General features: G+C 45.1%; 1 protein-coding gene across 5 annotated transcripts in view; it reads left to right on the top strand.

Moving 5' to 3' along the window:
• LNX1 (ligand of numb-protein X 1) overlaps positions 1 to 20,354 on the top strand; it is an 84,483-nt gene that overhangs the window by 60,675 nt on the left and 3,454 nt on the right. For all 5 annotated transcript variants that reach the window (XM_040595638.1, XM_040595648.1, XM_040595667.1 and 2 more), the window contains 4 exons: positions 1,072 to 1,443; positions 6,410 to 6,547; positions 12,248 to 12,425; positions 14,346 to 14,574. In XM_040595638.1, coding sequence (XP_040451572.1) covers positions 1,072 to 1,443; positions 6,410 to 6,547; positions 12,248 to 12,425; positions 14,346 to 14,574 — 917 coding nt within the window. The remainder of the gene's footprint in view (positions 1 to 1,071; positions 1,444 to 6,409; positions 6,548 to 12,247; positions 12,426 to 14,345; positions 14,575 to 20,354) is intronic.

The raw sequence follows: 20,354 nt of genomic DNA, 5'->3' as shown, positions 1-20,354 counted from the left end.
GCTGTGGCTGACTGCCCAGGGGTTTACTGAGGATTCCCAGCAATTTCAGCCCCATGCTGGTGCAGTTCATGCCATCCATGGTACCCAAGCTGGCAGCTTAAAGTTAGTTGAGCTGTGTCTCCAGGGGTGCAGGCCCCCCGTCAGACCACAGTGGGACAACCCCGTCAAGCCCACATGGGCAGTCAGCAAAAACAGTCAAACGCTTTTGTCCATGCTGGGGAACATTTCTGTTGCAGTTTGGAGATGTTTCCTAATATTTAAATGGTTCAACCTGTGCAATGTAAAACTACATGGAAATAACTTGTCTGATTTGGGTTTTCCAGCCAGCAATGAATTACAACCTTGCAACTGGTTTTCATTTAGCAGTGATAAAGTGTAATGCCTAGTCACTCTTACACACACGGACATGACAGGATTGACTGGAAGCTCTTTTTTTCGCTCTTTTTCTTTTCCCCAGACAAATTAAAGAAGTGGCAGTTAGGCAGTTTTACTACCATCTTAAACCTTACCTGGAAAACACTGAGAAATGTAAAAAGCTTGATTCTCTGGTATGGTATATCAGCATAATTGCTAGTAAATATCCAGGGCATTTAAACTTCTACTGGAGGCTCTTTTCTTCATTTTAATTAGAGGTTCATTAGTGGGGAACATTTTTTTACTGTACCCAGAGCAGCTGGGAGATAATGAAGAAGAGAAACAGCAGGGAAGTGGTGGGAGTGAAAGCAAAGGCTGGCAAGGCAGTTTGAAATCAGAAGCTTGTGGAATAAAACTAAGATATATGAAAGTATATTGGAGCTTGGGAAAGCAATAATAAAGCTGAAAAATAACATGTATGTCTGGAGACTATCAGGGAGAAAGGGGGAAAAAAAAAGGCAGAAAGTGTCTGTACAGCACGTCCTTTCCTTGGGGGGAAGATTGTTTTGTACCACAAACTTGGCCTCCTGTGTGACACAGTTTGAAATAGCGCACGTCACTTCTTATGAAGACATCTGTGTAAACAGATCTGCCCTCTCCAGTGCCAGTTCAGATTCGATGGTCTTTCTGTTGCTGATTTCTGCTTCTCTCTTGCAGGTAAATGGCATGGACATCAAAAACGTGCCTCACAACTACGCCCTGTCAATCCTGAAGCAACCCTGCCACGTGCTCCGACTGACAGTGCTCCGAGAGCAGAGGTACCGATGCCGGAACAGCGGACTTTCCCTTGATGCTCACTGCAATAGGGATGACAGTTTCCATGTTGTGCTAAACAAAAGCAGTCCGGACGAGCAGCTGGGAATAAAGCTGGTCCGCAAGGCCGATGAACCGGGGGTATTTATTTTCAACTTGCTGGAAGGAGGTGTGGCTGCCCGTGATGGACAGCTTCAGGAGAATGACCGGGTATTGGCCATCAATGGGCACGACCATCGATATGGCAGTCCAGAGAGTGCAGCCCAGCTGATACAGGTTCGTCACCACCACTTTAACGCCGGTGTTTACACCTTGCAAAAACCAAGTAGTGTATTTTCACCAGCCGTTGCAAAACAGGGGCCAAAATTAATGTGTGTGTATTTGTGGGAGTGAAGGAGATGTGTTGAGCTCAGACTGGATTTTATACCTCTAAAAGCTCCCTGGTTTCACTGTGGGTACAAGGATGAATGTGGGTATGGACTCTTGCAATGATGCCTGCTACCATCAGGCTTTGTAAGGTACAGATCAATGTAAACATCCATACACTCTGTGCATCACCAAAGAGTGATGCTATCTGCCAAAACTCTGCCCAGCCTGCAACCTGGGAGCACTCGGTCCAGCTGGGTCCTGACTCCTCCAGCGCAGAAGGAGCCACAGTGCTTCCTGGTGCAGCCCTGGAGCAAGCCAGAGCAGCCTAAGGCAATGGACAGCATGTTTCAGGATAAACATCATCTTCCCAGCCTCGATGGTTTCCCATGGGTGTGTTTTACAACTGAAGGTACTGCATACCTTGTAGATATTTCTTACCTAAATCTAGCATATGGAAACACAGATGTTTTGGAAAAAATGGATCTGTAGCTACAGTTTTTATAAATTTCTATTTAGACTCGCACGGAGAACTAAAGCAGTGCCTCTGCAACAGCTAAACAGTCTTACCACAAAACTGTTAGAAAAGAACCCTGTGCCTTTCTCAGCGACAAGATCAGCCAGCTTCTGCCTAATTGCCCCTCCAGAACCATTTTCATTTGTTTTCTTTCTTTACAGCCTATGTTTTTAGAAAACTTCAACATAACAAACAAAGCCAAGAATCTTTTGTTGCTTTATCTCATATTTATAGCAGTTATTATGCTTGTGCAATTTTACATTTCATTTGGAGGCATGCAGAGTGTTCACTTACTGAAGAATTTCATGTGCATCAATAGCAAGATGTCAAATGAGGCTGGCTACTTCCCCTTTCTGACAGGTATTATCAGGGTCACATGAGTCACACTGAAAGAAGCATTAAAATCCCTGTATTTTGTGGAAAGGATTCCTTCTTTAGCATAAATTCACAGCTGGCTGTAGCCAATTTTTATTGGGAAGTTTATATCATAGGTAAAGAAAATGGCATCCCCTTGCACAATGCCAGTTGTTGAAATTCTGGTCCAGCATCTTTCTGGATTATTTTATGTAGCTCACTAACTGGGAGCAGAAGGCGACAGGATCGGGGGGAGATTTAAATTCTCCAAGGGGAACAACTCTGGAATGAAAACCTTTCTAAAAAATTGGTATTCTTGGAACAGTTTTTTATGGCTACAAAACAAGGCAGCAGTGCTTCATAAGCAAAAAACACATGCAGCCTAGAGATGAAATGGAAAAAATGACTAATGAGACCATTCACACACAAGTGTTTAAAAACGCAACTAAAGCTCTTATTGGCTTCCAAAGAGTGGATGTTATTTATAATAATACTTGAAATGCACACCAGTCCCTGGGAATTTAAACAACATGCCCATCAAAGGGGAGACTCAGGTTTCCAAACAGCCAGGATTACATCGCATTGATGTGAGCTCTATGAATCACATTTGTCTAATGCAAAATTCCAGGAACCTGTGTCTTTTTTGTCATGTTTTTTCATCAATTATCATTTGCCTTTCCTGTTTCCATGTCACGCCAGAGAAAAACCATTATACTGAAGCCACAAGTGTTTTGCATTTGCTTCTTACACGAAGGGATGTTTTACTGTGTCCTCTGATTTCTCAACAGTATCCTGCCTGTTGAGACCTCAGCATGTGTCACTCACAGTACATTGAGCTCTTCAAATTAACGGTGGTGGAAGCTTCAAATACACCATCGGTTTCTTGAAAAACGGAACTAACATTCACTAAAAAGTGGTGTGGCTTGTTAGGGCAAACACAGCTGGGAGAACATCAGATTCCTGTGGAATCTGATCAGTTTTGACTTCTAAATAATGAATAATTGAGATGGATCTGATTCTTCAGCCTTTAGCAATCATACATTAGCATATGTGAAGCAGTTGTTAATCAGTAGATTAGGTGTCTGGCTGTTTATAAGCTCAGTCACAAGAACTGAAACGAAGGAAACACATAAGTGCTAATTAGGAACGTGCACACATCGTAACACTTGGAGTTTGCTGCTTCCCATTTGTCGCGTCATCTTTAGTCATGGCCTTGTGTCAGATGTGGCACTTTTAATCTAAATAACGTGACATTCCACATCTGTTTTCCATGGGAGCAACAAGAAAAGGAACAAGGTAACAGATCAGTGGGTGCTTGTGTGAGCACATCAAGCCAAGCTGCACGGGTTGAGCCAGACATTACTGCCCCCAGACGTTCTCCCTCCTCTCTCCCTTTTTCCCCTGCCACAGTTTGGAGCAGCTGCAAGGGGCACACGACCCCCTTTCCATCATGACAACCGCTGCCAGCAGAAAGCAGGTCGTGATGCAGAGCGTATCCACTTTCCATCATCCCTGCAAGTGATGGGGCAGCTTCTGCCAAGAGCAGCACTCTTGACTTTTTTTAAGATGCAGTTCCCTACTGGGTGCTCAGAAGTTTGCCACCATGTCTCTGCCTCTCTTTGCTTTGGCTGTAACACAATTTTTAATTCTAGTGGATTGTTTTGGCTATTATTGCATTTGGTCTTAAAGCTAACTTCATTTCTTTAATTCTTGATTCAGCATAAAATACAGAGAAGTAATTGTAGGAAAAACAAGTGGTAAGAGGGAGGGAGGGAGGATCAGAATGAAGCAGTAACTAATATTCTGATCGGTAGAAATGTTAATGGGTTTTTATATGGAAGTACGTAAATACAAAACCTGGTCTTGTTGTTTGGATAACTTTTTAAAACATGCTGGACTTCTGAGAAATTACTCAACTTGACTGACCTGGAGACAAATGTGACATTGCAAGAGAGACTCTTGTTGAACTTTTGCTAGCCGTTCCACAAGAATTAATCACATTTACAACCCTCCTCTAAATAACCAACTTTGAGACTAACCATGTGGCAGCAGATGAGCTTTAAACAGGAGTTGCATAAGTTGAAGTCGTTTGTTTCAGAGAAAACTGGATTTCCATGGGCCTGTATGCCCTTAGGAGGTTTAGTCACGTACTGTTCGGTACCACCCCAACTGTATCGCAAATTAGGGACCAGCGTGGTTTCCTTTCTCCCAAGATACAGCATTCTGATTTTGGGTACCAGCTGAGTCCAGAGTCCAGGAATTAATATTCCATAAAAACAGACCTGGTAAAAATACCTAGAAAGTTATTCTGAAATATGTGTGTACGTACCAAATGAAGCTGTGGAGGTGTGAGTTGCTGGTGAAAAAACATCCCCCAAGATTCTGGGAAAGTAATAAAGAAGTGCACATTTTTTACCGAGATATCACCTTCCCTGGAAATAGCACAGCCTGAACATGCGATTTCAGGCTTGAAGGTGGCAGTTTAGGAGAGGTAGGTTGCCTTTTTTTTTTTTAAACTACAATGACATTTTTCAGAAGCATTTTTTAACTCTCAGCTACTACTATTGAATCCAGCTCCAGAAAAGACAAACCAAACTATAAAAACAAAAATCCCAGGGGCCTCCTCTGGCTTCTGTTAATTGTCTGTGGGAGATTTGATTTCAATAGCGCAACTGGATCTGGGTTTGGTTTCCAGCTGCTTTTTCTATGCCAGCTTTCCTTGGAGTTTCTCCCCAGCAAGCAGGGCATGTCAGTGAGCCAGCCAGCGGGTCTGGAGGTCTGATGCCCCTGGGGCTGCAATACGAACAAGCATCACCACTGCAGCCCCAGGGGCATCAGACCTCCAGACGTGCTTGTGGAGGGCTCCACGTTAGATACTGAGTAGTCACTCAATAATAACCTATGAGCAAGCAGGCAGGAGTCCCTCTGGAGACTAGCCCTTCTGCCTGCCACAAACACCAGGGTCTTTAGCCTGGAAAGAAAGAGATTAGAGGATTAATTTTTTTTATCTTCTGAGTATGCTTCTATAGCATTGAGGCTGTTCAGTTCAGTATGTTGGTTTGCCCTTACAGCAGACATCTATGATTTACCCAGTTAAACCCCACTCTCTCTCTGCTCTATCTTTGCATCACTGCTGTCTTGAACAGATTCATACAAGCCTCGCTGAGGGATGAATGAAGCCATTTGCTTCTAGGGAAGCAAATGATTCAATAAGACAGAAAAAATCCACCTGTACACAGAATTAATAACACTAATATAAGGCACACACAGAGAGCATCTTTAAAATAATGAGCAGACATAACCTAGTAGAAGCTTTGCAGCATCTCTCAGGCACATAAGTATTACTACTGCATTGTGCAAAAAGGCCCAGAAGCATTTTGAGCTTATTTGGGGTTAATTGGTTTTGCAGCTCCTGTTCCAAGGGTGAGAGCTTGGATTAGTTTCTCATCCTAAACTCCATTACTCTTTGTGCTTGCTTGTGCCCTCCCACTTTCTCTGTACCCTGATGCAATGGGATTTTACTTCTCAAAATGGTTTCACACCCTTTCCTTTAAGCTGCCTTACATTTGTCATGCTTATTGCATGCAGGTGGACTCAGTTACATTGTTTATTCCCCACTTTCACCAGCCAAGCCTTGATCACATCCCTCGTTACAGGGTTAATTGCATCTTTTTCAGTTCCTGTCTGCAGGCAGGTGTGTATGTGAGAGCTGATCAGCACTCACCCTGGTGGATCACTCCTTCCAGCCAAATTTGGGGCAGGTAGGAAATGTTTTTCAGAGTTAACACCAAATTTTTGAAAGAAGTATTAAGTAACTGGCAGTAAATTTTTATGGACTTCATTGATCTGAACTGATGCTGCTGCTTTATGTCATTGCAACCTTGTTAGGTGTGAAATCCAAACCAATGCTTAACTGGGACCTTGCATTTTGTGAATTGTCTGGGGCTGAAGCGCAGGGGTTTGTCGTGCCAGGGCAGTGGGTTCATGCTGTCCCTCCTTCCACAGGCCAGTGAGAAGCAGGTTCACTTCATCGTGTCACGGCAGACCAGGCAGCAGACCCCTGACATCTTGCAGGAGACGGGCTGGAGTTACAGCGGCAGCAACCCCCAGCCCGGTCCCTCCGAGAGAAACAACCCTGGCAAGGTGAGGGGACTTTTCCTGGAGTCTGTGGGACAGGGGGCTGGGAGGGTAGCTAGCGTTTTAGTGTCTTGGGGTGTTATCTCTGGTTTCTGTCACCAGAAGAAGCATGTCTTGTTTTGCAACAGAAATGGAAAAGCTGTGTTCCTCGTTATTTATACAGTGCTTCTGCCTTGACTCCATCTGGCTTGGGGAGGGAAGGAGAAGGCCCAGGGCAGTGGTGGGGCAGTGGGCTGATGTGTGCACAGCATCCTGGCCATGGGCACGGACCTGGCTGACGGCGCAAGCCAGCACAGGGACATGTGCTACGATAAAAAAAAAAAAAAAAAAAAAAAAGGCTTATGTGAGGTTTCTCCACCTGGGCTAAAGCCTTCAGGAAAAGCCCTTTCATGAGATGGCCCGAGAGGTTCCCATAAGCTGCTTGAAAATTAAGGTAATTATTACTCTGTTGCTTGTTTCTTAAGATACTCGTGCTCTGACCTGGCTGGCAGTTCTGTGGGAGCAGGGGATGGGGTCTCCATGGCTGCTGCGAGCACGCTGTCCTTCTGTGAGGTTTTGGACCCAAAACACGTTGGTTCTGCTCCGGCAGCACCTGGCATTCGCATGGGATGGGGGCTGCAAGGACCGTGCAACACAGAGCGACCATCTCACCCAGACATGGCTCTGGTTGCCAAACTGTCCCTCCAGCTGCTCCTCTGTACCCAGCTACATTGTGTGTTTAGTGCATTTAGACTTGCAGTATGACCTCTGCTTAAGTCAGAGAGACACTCACAGTCAAATATATGAGGTTTTAAAGAAGAAACCAATGCAGCAAGAGCTCTGAAAATACCTCTTTGGTGTATACTCTGTGATATTCTTTGCACTATAGACAGAACAAGGTATGTTCTTGCAGGAGCTGAACTTATTTCACCAAGTTTAAAGTCACGTGTTTGGACAATTTACATTATTCGGTCTGTGTCACCACTTGTGCAAACCCTTGTGGGCTGGTCACCAGACCACCCATGCCAGGGGTGCATCAGGGAGGTGGACAGGCAGGGCTGGTTTAAATCCATCCTGCCTGATGGGCAACCAGATGTGTCCTTAAAGGGACCTTCAGACTGAACCAGCTGTCAGATCGGGTGCACAGCTGGCAGCCAGGAGACAAGCCTAGCTCTGCGTTTTATAAATGCTTTCAGTTACCCATTTTTTTCCAGGTGTTATTTTTTTAAAAAACTACATTATTCAGTGTTTTTAATGTGTAAAAATATACTAGTGTCTATGTATCTATTTTTAGTTTTCCTTTTCCATGATGTCACAACCACAGCCCTTGTTAGATGAGACTGGATCAGCAGGAATTAAACCAGAAAGCAGAGTCAATGCTCAGTAGTAACTTCCCAGTAGCAAATAGTGCCCAACTAATCATGCATCTGCAAGGCATTACTGTCTAATGAAGTAATGATTTCCTCAGGGAGATATGTGTAGGACAGCAACTAACTTGTATTGCTACTGTATGATTTTAAGTGAAGCTCCGGGCACCTGCTAGCTCTACCGTGTTGATCTGATTAACTGAGACCACATGGGGTTATTTGGGAGCATGACTTGTCTTCCACAAACTGCTCTAGATCATAATTTTTTCTTCCTGTACTGAGAGGTGCGAGATGGCAATTCGTGGTAAATCCAACATTATTTTGGGTAGCTGTGAGACTGAAGGGCTGCTGTTGACCTAGCAACAGTCCTTTAAAGACAAGTGAACAATCTTTTCTTGTATAGGTTGTGGCTTTCAGGGGGCTTTCCAGTTTGCTACAAGAGGTGGGTGCTACGTAAGTGCGTGAGTGGGTGTGCTGCTACAGGCTTCTGTCCAGTGCCACCATTTGGGCACTTCCCAGGGAAGATCACGGCCCAAAAAAGAAAATTCTGAGCTCTTCTTAGCTCCCTTCAGCTTTGTGAGTGTGCAGTGGATGGCTTATATGGGAGAAAATGCTCTGGCAATAGGTCAGGAGACCAGTCAGCCGGTGGACACAACGAGCTGCATGCGCTGTGGGCTTCTGGTCTGATATAATCATTACTGGAGTGTTACTTGCCCTTTTTTAGGGTATGACTCTGTCGGTTTGAATTTCTCATGCCTTTTTGCTGAAGGTTTAACGGAACATCATTTGCAATTCAAGATCTTTAAACTCTAGGTTTTGGCAGACTTAAAATGTTACTTGCTTTTAAACAGACATTAGTGCAGGAGTAATGCTTGCAAGCCTAGGGCCTGTACAGCGTCCTAACACAGAGCACGCTCCTGCTCAAAACCACGGCATTGCTTGCTGCCTGGCTTCCCTTGTCAAAGGAGTTTCTACATGTGTGTGGCTTGATGAGTCTCCTGCCACCAGCGGGACTGCTTTATGTGTGATTGATATAGAAACTGCTGACTGACTTGAATTCTGGTAAATGTTAAGGTGGTTTTTGTCCCCCGAGCTTATTGTAAGAGGTGATATCAGCAGGTCAGGAATGTTCTCATTGAAGGAAGCAGCTCTCGCTGTAGAGCACATATGTAAATGTGGGCTGAGATCTGCTCTGAAGGCTGTAGTCAGCACCAAAAATAAACTCTAGCTTCCAGCAGCCGCCTTGCTCACGCAGCAGCTCAGGAACCACGTTTGGCCGAGGCGCTGCCCTCGTGACAGCCTGCCCGCATCTGGGAAGTGTGAGGAGGCGGCTCTGTAGGGCCAGCGGCAACCAGCCACGCAGCCAGCGTGGCACTGGGGCAGGAGGAGGACAGTCTGCAGTGACCGTGTCCTTCTCCAGCGGCAGTGACACTGGGTGTATGGTGTGACAGCAGACGGGTCCTGCCCAGGCTCTCACCGGGTGGTTTTCCTGTGTTGAGGCAGGGGAACACAGCCCAAGCTGTTCTGGCTGCTGGTTGGGAAAAGAGAAGATGTCAGAAACCTTTCTCGTGCAGCTGAGGTTGTTAAGCTGGGCTGTAATGCATAAACGGGCCAGATTCTATTTCTTTGAAGTCAGTGGGAGCTTTGCCATTAATTAAATAGCACTTGTTTTTAATTGGAACTGTTTTCTTACTCCTTTCTAACAAATTGTCTAGTACTTAAAACAAATCTGTTGCCCTGTTGCTTGCGCAATGTTTTCAGACCATACGGGCAGGTTAGCCTTCAGGTGAAGTACATTTTCCAAACCCACAAGCTATGTCTTTTGCCTGCAAGACACGTGTCATGGCTTTGATGTTGTGACAACATGCTGTAAATATTTATTTTCCAGTAAATATAAAGAAAAGAAAAAAAAACTTGAAAAAGGAGGAGATGAACTGTTATGTTTTTCTTCTCTTGACCTCTGAGGTCATTTCAAAATGACAGAAAAGGACAATTGTTTAGAAGAGAATGCATTGAAATGCAGTCACTGATAAACATTGCCTTTTAACTGGTTTACTCATTATCAGTTGTACCTCCAAGAAAGCTCTATGTGTGTTTACTGAGAAAGTCTTTACTTTCCTTTCATCACTGCCTTCGTCTCGGCCAAGTCACCCCAATTCCTTTCTATCTACAACCACGTAAAAAATGACATGTGGAAGAGTGGCTTCAAAGGAAAATGGGTCCTACATGGCTGAGCACACAATTACCAGTTCTTCTATGATTTTTCATTTAAATGTAACAGGAGAATTTGTTACCAAGCACTGCTTTGAAATCTGCTTCTCTCGGTGCAGATTCCTCAAAAACAGAGCATTAGCCAGTGTATCGGCTAATGTTTTTGGTGTCTCAGACGTGATAGACGCTGCATAAATAACAGGATTTCTCTGAACACTCAGAGTTGCAAGGCTAATTCCAATTTCATGTTTTGCTACAAAATTTCAGACTGCATCTTTGTGAAAATTAGTCTTGCCCCTATTCCACATGCTTCAGGAAGTGGTCTTTTCCTAATGGAACGCCATTCCTTCCCAAGAGAAAAAGGACAATGTTTTCGGACAACTGTGGATGAAACATTGTTTAGTTTGCCCTAAGCTAGAAGTACTGTGTTTAAAACGTTTATACCTTGAAAAAAGGAAAAAGTGAAAGATTAAAATTATCTGGAGTAGAACATATATATATATTTTTTTAAAGGCAATGTTGTAAAACCTTCAGAAAATTGGGTTCATTTGCAAGCCATAAGCCACTCTGACGCAGGGTCTGTGTTCTGCATGGATCAGATCTGATATACTTGTTTGGATATATCACTTTGGTTTTTGTCCTGATGACCAAGAGAAAACCTTTTCCACTGAGCTCTCTGCCGTTTTATTCCTGGAGCTCTGTGGCAGCTATGTTCTTCTGGTCAAGCACCTAGAGATCCTCTGCTAATCTGCTAAACGGTTCTGGGTTTTGTTGTCGATGTTGCATTGCAGAAATCATGATGTGGAGTTAGTTCCACCTTTTAAAAAAGCACAAAACAAAGACAGAGCCTGCCTTATTGCCATAAAAACTTCTTGCCACCCTATTCCTTTGGCCATTGTTGTCACTGCGGGAGCAGCTGTGGGCTCGCCTGCTCTGCTTTCTGTGCTGCTGGCCCAGGAATCGAGGTGCAATGAATATCTTTCTGGGATCTTGGGTTTCTAAGAAGATATTGATGTGGCTTTAAATAAGTTTTATAGATTATTTTTGCATATTATAACTGTGAGTTTACACTTGTGAATTAGAAGGCTGAGAGTTTTTTTTAATATACATTTGAAATGTATTTAGCAGTGTGCTATTATATCTACGTATGAGCGTGGAATGGATAGTGCTGTTCCTTCAAGAAGGGCTGGGATCTTCAAGAGTTGATGTCGGTAGCAGAGCTTATGAGATGCTTAAGGAAATCAAAGCGATTAACATTTAACGCCAGATTTTCTGGAGAAGCATCCTTGTCTTGAACTCTTCTGTAAGAGCTGGACTCATTTGTAAATGTAACATTCGGTTCCTGGGTTTTGTTGGAGCTTGTGTTTGTTGCCTTTCCATCCCAAGGCTGCCTGTGAATTTTTTTCACCCTTGCTCATACACTTGTTGTTGCATGACCAGCGATGTGTATGTAGCTTTTCCTGTTCAGGGAGAGGAATGGGGGGATGACTGTCCCAAAGTGACCTTTTAAGCACAAGCACTAGGAAAAGCACCCTGGAAGCTGCTGGCTCTTCACTCTGTAAATGTTCTTCTCTTTTCCTGAACAGAAACACATACTCTTCAAGTTTATTCCCACCAGTAACTTACACCGAAACACAGCAATCTGGAAGAGCAAATGAAGTGTCTATCTTCTGACCTGTCCCCAAGAGTTTTATTCCTTTAACCCAGGGCCATTTCTCATTAACTATACAGATGACGTTCAGACTGCAAACAGCAAGATAAAAACTGTGACCTGATAGTCAAAGATATGGGGACCACTAGTGATATTAATATCAAGAACTTTTTTTTTTTTTTTTTTAAAAAAAAAATCAGATTCCTTATTTACATTTCAAAGACCTGCTTCTATTAGTCTCAACCCTAAAACACTTATTTTTTTGGGAGCAGTGCCTGACTTTAACTATTAAAGCATGGGTTATCTTGGCAGTAGCTCTGACTACGTAGATATCTAAACCCGAAGAGAATCATGCCTGCCATCTGGCCAGGCATGGCAGGCAGCTGTGAAGTGCTTTGGTATTCCCTCCACGAATATTCATTCCAGTAGAAAATGCCTAATCTGCCAGGGAGGTCCCCATGTCCACTGTGTTTGTTGTTGCTGTTCTCTCCATCGTAGAGTGCCCTTCACACCGTCACCTGTCACGAGAAGGTGGTGGCTGTCCGGAAAGATAACACAGAATCGCTGGGAATGACTGTAGCAGGCGGAGCATCTAACCGGGAATGGGATTTGCCTATCTATGTGATAAGTGTCGAACCTGGAGGAGTTATCAGCAGAGACAGCAGGATAAAAACAGGTAAAAAGAGGGGATTTTGAAAGCCTGCTTTGATTCAAAGGCTTGCTTTGAAAAACAGGGGAGTTATGAAACAGCACCACAGCCTGACATCTTCACCCATCCCAGAGATTTTGGGATGCATCAGATTAGAGGGTCTTGAGTCAGCTACCAGGAAAGGTAAAATTGCAGCAGTAACCATCTCTGTGAAGTGGGATGTAGGCATGTTCTGATAGGAAAAAAAAAAGTTTTTCACATGAAAATGAGCTTGCACTACCATCTGCTAACTACTGAAATCTTCATTGTGCAACCTTCATGGGTCTTCAATATAAATTTTTGTGCTTGTTTGTCATATCATTCATGGCTTTGAAAGAAATATAAAGGAGCAGCATTCCCATCATATATGAAGCAATGTTAATGCCTTCTGGTTTTGTATCGTATCTGGAAATATTGGCTTCATAACTCCATTTGGCTTTTGATGTAACAGAATGATAAAATTAATAGCTTCTCCCCCTCTGCATAAATAAACATTTAGAGTAAGGTGAGGAGCATACTTTATCAGTGGGTTTTGTGGGAATAGGTAGGCAATAGAGGAATGATGAAACTTTCAGTTTTCAGGCTGTTAGATCTCCAAGAGACAAGTACCTCGGTCCCCTGCATCCAGCAACCACACAGCTCCCTGTCCCTTTGTCCTTCATCCCCTACAGCCATCTTCAGCATAGTCACTGCCCAAAAGCTGCAGGGAAATCCTGAGTGCAAGCAAAGTGAAGGCAGCCAAAAGTGGGGCAGAATAGCTGCAGCCCAGCTGAGCCCCATGAACCTGGGTTGCAGCACCTGGTATGGGGACATGTGAGAGCCTTCCTTTTGCAGGAGCTATGGCTGCTCATCAAAACCCATGTAAGAACACGAAAACAGGAGCAAACCAGAAGGTTTCCCCTTTTCTCCTGCTGGGAAATCACTACCTCTCAGTGGGATACATTTTCCAAAAAATTATTCATCATGAGGCAGCACGGAAAATTTGGCCTAGTTAATTTGATAAAATTAGAAACAAATGAATATGTGATGTTATAACAGCACCATAAGACTCCAGAGTTTAGAGCAGCCCTTAGGCTGTTGTCTGTCTCATCGGGGCAGACCACAAGAAGAGGTTAATGTTCATGCCATGCTGCCTGGACTGCCGGTGAATACAGCCGCTACCTGGAGGAGCATGCAGGTGAGGCGCAGAGGGCACCCAGGGAAGCCCTAGTGTTGGAACATGCCATGAAGGGTAGCCAGAGCACTTGGCACCATAGCTGCTTGCATGACATTAATGATGTCTTTATTGTTCTCGCTGTAGTAATTGAGGTCATCTTTGTGTTTTCCTCTGAAGCTGCTGTGGCCACATTATAAATAAGGCACACAGAAACATGTCTTGGCTTGCGGCTATTCAAACAGGCATTAACATTAAAATAATAATACGTTATTCCACAAAGCAAACTTCACAAAGAGCCAGCTGGAGCGGCAGTCCTTAGCTTAGGGTGTGCTGGGAGAGCCACCTTCAAGATTTCAGGTTTCAAGCTCAGGTTGAGTACAAAAGTTGTTAGCTGGAAGTTTGCTTTGGAGCCCTGGGCTAGTGTTAGGTGCCTGTACCGAAGCTCAGTACAGCAGCACCCCAGCTGTGCCGTCTGGCTCTGGATGCAGGATGTGACGTGACAAGAAACCAGAACCAAAGCCACCATCCAGCCCGGTGATGCACCAGTGTACAGGGATCTAGCCCCTTCCCTCATGCCTGTGGCATGTTTACTAGCATATGCTTTACATCCACGTTAAACAACAAGATTTACAAACAGCTTCGTCAGGCAGCAAGTTCTTGGCTGTGGCTTTGACTTGCTTATATGTGGGGGTGGGGAAGGGATCCTGGAAACACTTGCAGGGGTTATCATCATCCATTTTTATTGGTCTCAGGTGACATCCTCCTGAATGTGAATGGGATTGACCTGACAGGGGTCAGCCGGAGCGAAGCTGTCGCCCTGCTGAAAAACACCAACTCATCGGTGGTGCTCAAAGCCCTGGAGATGAGAGCGTGCGAAGCCCAGGAGGAGCGAGGCTGTCTGCCACTGCCGGAGGCCACACAGGTGTCCCCCGAGAGCAGCGAGTGGTCACCTTCCTGGGTTATGTGGCTGGGGCTGCCGCGGTAAGTCCACAGATTGTGTCCTTTTGCTGAAGGGGAATGGGAGGAAAGATCTGTATTTTCTGGCAATTCTTCCTTTTGGCTTGATTCATTGCTCTGACATCTTAATTAAATCCAGGCTCTGTTGCAGACTTGACTCTAAATACCTCCCTTTTGTAAACGGGTGTGTATACATGGCAAAATAGACACACAGATCCCCTTGCAGAAGGGGGAAAGGATTCTGAATTGGTACAGTCTTGAAAACATATCTGGCACTTAAGGAGTGAAAGGAAAACTTGCAGGGATGCTGGAGCTTGCTGAACAGGGGTCTAGGCTCAGCCACCCTGCAGAAGGCAGTTATCCCTCCTGCAGCTCCCAAGCTGCACAGCCCTTCTCCTCAGCCAAATCCAGCTGAACTGTTTGACTTTACCCAGATGTTGTGAAGTGCGTGCAGTTGGCTGGTATCTCTGAATCACCTCTTTTAACCCCACCCCCGACTGAAAGAAGTACATTTGTCATACACAGGAAGCAGCTGTGTTGTCATTCCAGTAAGGATAATAAAAGCCATACCGCACGTCGCTAAGTTCTCTCAAACAAACTCGGTGTGCAGGGTGCGTACCTGCAGCTTCAGCGACATTTTATAGAGTATTACATGAGGACATGTTGTGAATCTGTGAATATGCAAAGCTAGCATCACAGCTGAAACTGGTATTCAATCTTAAGAAATGAAAAATTTAGTTTACAAGTTACTTTTGCCCATACTCCTAACCCTGGCAGCAGTTCAGTGCCTCTCTTTTATGGGAGGGCATGAAAAGATGGTCTGCGGAACAGGTGGGCTTTTGCTTTAGGCACAGTTTCAGGACTTTTCTTCATTTCCCAGTCTTGCATAGCAGATTTGATGCTTTCATTCCTCCTGGCTTGAGCTGTTTTGAGCTCATTCACCTTGCAGCAAGGTCTGCTGTGAGGGCCAGATGTGTTCCGGGTCTCGGTCTGAGGCTACTGACTGTGTAACATGTGCAACATTGCAAGAGCAGAAGGCAGGCTATATTTCTGTCACTCACAGATGAAAGGTTCCTCCTCTATTCCTGTGGGGAAAAAAAAAAGCCATAAAAAGAAAAAGCAGTAAATAAATGGTCCATTCTTTGCTACCCCAAGCAACGGTGAACTTTTCTCACCCAGTCTCACTGCAGACAGGCAGGCCCAGGGAAGTCTTTGCTTCTGCTTGTTGCTCTTGCAACGCTGAGCTTGATCGGCAGCACTGGAGAATGAGTAATGCTCCCAGCAGAGACAGCATCCAGACTAGTGACCTTATAGATGCTGCAGTCTGCAATGCTGGGTCTTGCCTTCAGTCACCATCCATTGCTAAATGGATCGAAACAGTTGCACCCTGCCTAGGCCTGCTCTAGCCCCATCTTCCTGGGGTGCATAGAAAACCTAAGTTGCGTGGCCATCATCTTCTACCCGCAGCTGCCTGAAGTCCCCATGTCCTCAGCAAGGTGATGGAGATGAAGGACAGAGCTCCACAGCATCGAAGGCTTGCAGCCAGGGTTTGCATCAGTCGGTTCCACTTTGCAGTGTGGGAAGAAAAGGTGCTTTTCCCATTTTAAAAGCAGTCTCTAAGCTCACTCTATCCCTTCTCTGCTGAAGGCTGTGTGTGTGAAGGCATTCCCACCCCTTTGGCCTGAAGGAAAATCAGCCCCAGTGTCAGCGAGGCTGAAGACAGGAGCTCATTGTAGCTCTGTCCCCAGCTGTGACACCACGCACAGAGCACAGCACGGCCCTTCTTTGCCAAAGAAAAGTGGGGGGATTGGTATGCTGAGCTGGTACACTGCTCTGAACGTCAGGCTGAGACAGGGACCAGCACTGATCGGATGTGACAGTAACAAAGGTGCACTGCATCCTGGTTAGTAGCCGGTTGGTTGAGTAAGGGTGCACAAGGATCGGGTTTGGGTTTGCTCATTGCGTATTATCAGACCCTCTGCTCTTCCCCAGCATGAGTGTGCTTACCCTCTTGCTCTTGGACTGATTCCCCAGGGCCCACATCAGACATCTGGAAGTCCTTCAGCAAGTTCTCTCACTAGGACCTGCATCACATTAACTCCTTTTGCTCCAGGCTGAGCATTTAACCTTTCCCTATCTGGCTTTCAGTTTGCTTTTGGCAAGGATCACATCCCACTAGATCTCAAGGTCCTGCCAACAGTCTCACGATATTTTCCAGGCTGTTTGAGAAAATTATTCTCTGTCCAAATAGATGTCTGACAGGGTCATCTTGGCAAAGGTGCCTGATGTGCAACTATGGGGCAAGATGCTGAAGATTGACTTACCTTAATTAAAACCATTTACTAGAGGGAATGCTCGAAGATACGCGAGTCTAGGAACATTTGGTGCAGCAGATGGGAAAGTAGATATGTCAAAATCCTGATTATACAGGATCATGCAAGGTGCTTGGGAAGTGGCTGGGACCAGGCACACCTACATAAGAAAAACTGAACAAAAAGCTGGTAAAACTGGTAGGCCAGGAAGGCCAGGAACGGGCACGATTATAAAAGAGGTGGCTGGATAGTAGATTCCTTAAACTCTGGTGAGAAAGGAAAGATGTGACTCTAGACAAGCCGTGGCAGTGCAGTACGAGTGTCTGTTCACAGCAAGCAAGGCAGGGAGCACAGAGGCAGCCTGACATTGTGACTTAGAGTGGGATGCTCGGGGCTCAGGAAAGTGAGGGAAGAGGAGAATCTCTCCCTCTGTGTTCCAAAAACATGGAGTTTTGATTAAAGTCCTGTGAAGGATGGCCCCATAAAATGTGCTGAGTTGAGCTAAGCACTAGAGGATATCTACAGACCTCTGTCTGTGATTGATGAAGCAGGCTAACATTAATAATAGTTACATGATTAAAAGTACCTTCCTCGCTTTCGAGGCTGATGTACTGTGAGTGCCTAATTCTCCATACTGGCACAGAACTTGCTCTTTTCCCAGGGACTGCATACATGTTACATAGATGGGCACAGACAAGAGACACCAATATGGAGAGTTAGGGAATGATACCATTTTTCTGGATCAAGTCAGTAGCAACAGAATCGGACTGGTTATCCAACTGCTCGCGCCAAAGCTCAAAGCCTTGGAAAAGCCATGCTGCATAATTTAACATTTGCGGATCTCACTTAAATTTCAACCTTTTCCTTCTGAGATCTTAAAATTGGCTTTGGTCACTTTTATATGGCTTGATAATACATAAAGAGCTCCTCTGTTCTTTCTGTAGTACAATCCAATATGTGGTGGTTATAAAATAGACACACATGTGCATCTGACATCTGTCAAAACTTGGCCCGCGTGCAAGCGGAGGGGCTGCGGGCTGGGTGCCGGGAGGAAACAGTGATGCAGGACCTTAAGCATTCGCACCCGAAGACTTATTTTAGGGTAGCTAATTTAATTGTTTGTTGTTGAGGAAGACAGGTCTCCTTTATTGTTGGAGGGAAATGTTGTGAAGCATGCACAAAGGAAGTAACGCGGAACAGCTGGTGAAAAGCGTTTCCCCAGTCCCGTGATGTTTCTTCTATTCTTGTTTTCCTGCGCTCCTTTCTTTGCTCTCCTCACATTTCTTTCCCCCAGTTAACACTTAGAAATACTTTATAGATCATCCTGTCATAACATTTACAAACATTAGTACTTCGCACGAGTGCTTTTCTTCATCTGCAGAGTGAGATGAGAAAGACAGGAGGTGGCCAAAGTTATTCTGCAAACCAGGGGTAGAACTGGACATAAACCATGGAATTTGGATAGAAACTCCCCCAAGTTAACTCCATCCCAGCTGTAGGGCTCTGATGGGAGCAATTCTCAAATGTTACTGTACTCCACTGCCACTTGTCTACCGTAACAGGGCAGGGGAGGCAGGCATGTCTTTCATACCTGTTATTGCTGACGTCCTCCTGGAGCAGGGCTGGTTTTCATTCCCAGAGCATAAGGCTGCTCACGCTTTGCAAAAAGCAGCAGGGAATTGTACGTGTAACTGCTTGAAAACAAGCACTTTTAAATTCCTCGTGCATCAGTAATTGATGCTCAGTCATAGTATCTCTCATGATAGGACCCTGCGTCTAGACACTGTTTATCCTCAAATCTTGAATCTGAGGCAAGTTCACACATAAATTACTTCTTGTTCTCAGCTTTTGGAGTATTTCAGATAGAGGCAGAAGACTGTGAGCTGCTGTCTTCCAAGGCAGAAGACAGTTATCCTTGGACTGGTTGCAGTGTAGTGGGTTGTGGCAGCTTAACTGGGTCAAAACACTCAGACTGGGGCTTTTGTTACCGCAGAGTAGTCTAGTCACACTACAAACATCTTTGGATGACTCAAGTACTTACTTCATTTTCTCTCTGTGGCGCTTCCTAGCTTGTCTTTATTACTACACAGCTGTACGCAGACCCAAATGAACCGACCCCCTTTGGGCTGCTCTTTGCTAAAACCGTTCGGAGTAAGCAGCGCCCGTGTCACACGTAGCTCAGCTCTGTGCCCCCTGCCTCCCAGCAGCCTTGTCACGTTTCTGACAGCACTAAGGAACAGCTGATGGACGGTGCGCTGCCGTGTTTACACCCTCTGTCCCATAGGTTGGAGATAAGGAAACGTCAGTTTAAAGGCGCAAACCACCTAGCCACTCCTGTTCTGTCACGAGTCGGTATCTAGCTCTGGCCAGCGTGATGGGTTCGGGTCCAGCTTGCACTAGGCGCCCGCACAGCTCGACACCCCAGCAGGATGAGAGAAAATAGGAAGAATGAAACCAAGAGAACTCATGGGTTGAAGTAAAGACAGGAAAAAACACTCATCCATTACTGTTGTGGGCAAAACAGACTTGGCTTGGGGAATTTAACTTAATGCATTTCATTAGCAATTTGTTTATTGGGAACCAAAGATGACAAATACATGAAGTTTGGGAAAACCCTTCCTCCCCTTTTCCCAAACTCAGCTTCACTCCAGCACCTCTCCTCCCACCTTCCTGCTCCCCACTGCCTTGATGTCACAGCAGGGTACACCCTGTCCCTCTGGCAAGGCCACAGGCAGCGCACGGGGTTGGAGTCAGGGCAGAGCAGTTGCTTTCTGCTGCTCCTTGCTTCCCACGTGTTTCCTTTGCTCTGGCAGAGAAAACAATCCTAATGCTAGCACACTGTGTCATTTACTTAAATCTAGCATATGCTTTGACAGCAAATACGTATTTATGCTTTCTGGACTGATGGAGACCAGTAAGCAGTAACCTTACAGACCATATGTACAGAATGCAGGTAAGCCTCGTTTGTCTTCACCGAGTTGTCCCCTCTTGTCTTTACCTGCTCTGCTATTTCTCTATGGCATTAGGATTTAGCTGATGACCTTTCAATTTCAGCAGTGCCCTCCTGAAGGCAGTGAGCACGGGACCGGGCAGCAGAGATTCCTGCCTCCCAAAACCAACACTAAGTAATAGCACCAACGGCTGAACCCTGGCATCACTTGGTCATGACCTTGATAAGTACCATCAAACACAGAGGGTTTAAGTGATTTTGCACATTGAAGAGGTCCACAGATGGTAAAGTAATAATGCCTGGCTGCTGAGGAAAGCAGCAAATGTCACCTGTTTCTTACATTAACAGCCAGTGAATTCTTGTGCAAATATTATATACCTACCATCCTGGCAGCAGGTGAATATTTGTAGGTCCTGTGGGACTAATCTAGCATTACTATAAAACCCTGCTGTGAAACACAGAAGAAACATTATTTGACAAATAAAACCTTAAAAAAGGCTAGACATACTGGTCTTTATGATAAAGTTATTTATCCCTCTACA

Source organism: Falco naumanni, chromosome 1, assembly GCF_017639655.2.
Source record: "Falco naumanni isolate bFalNau1 chromosome 1, bFalNau1.pat, whole genome shotgun sequence".
NCBI classification, from domain to species: Eukaryota; Metazoa; Chordata; class Aves; order Falconiformes; family Falconidae; genus Falco; species Falco naumanni.
Note: the sequence above shows the minus strand (reverse complement) of the source record. Positions and strands in the feature narration are given on the sequence as shown.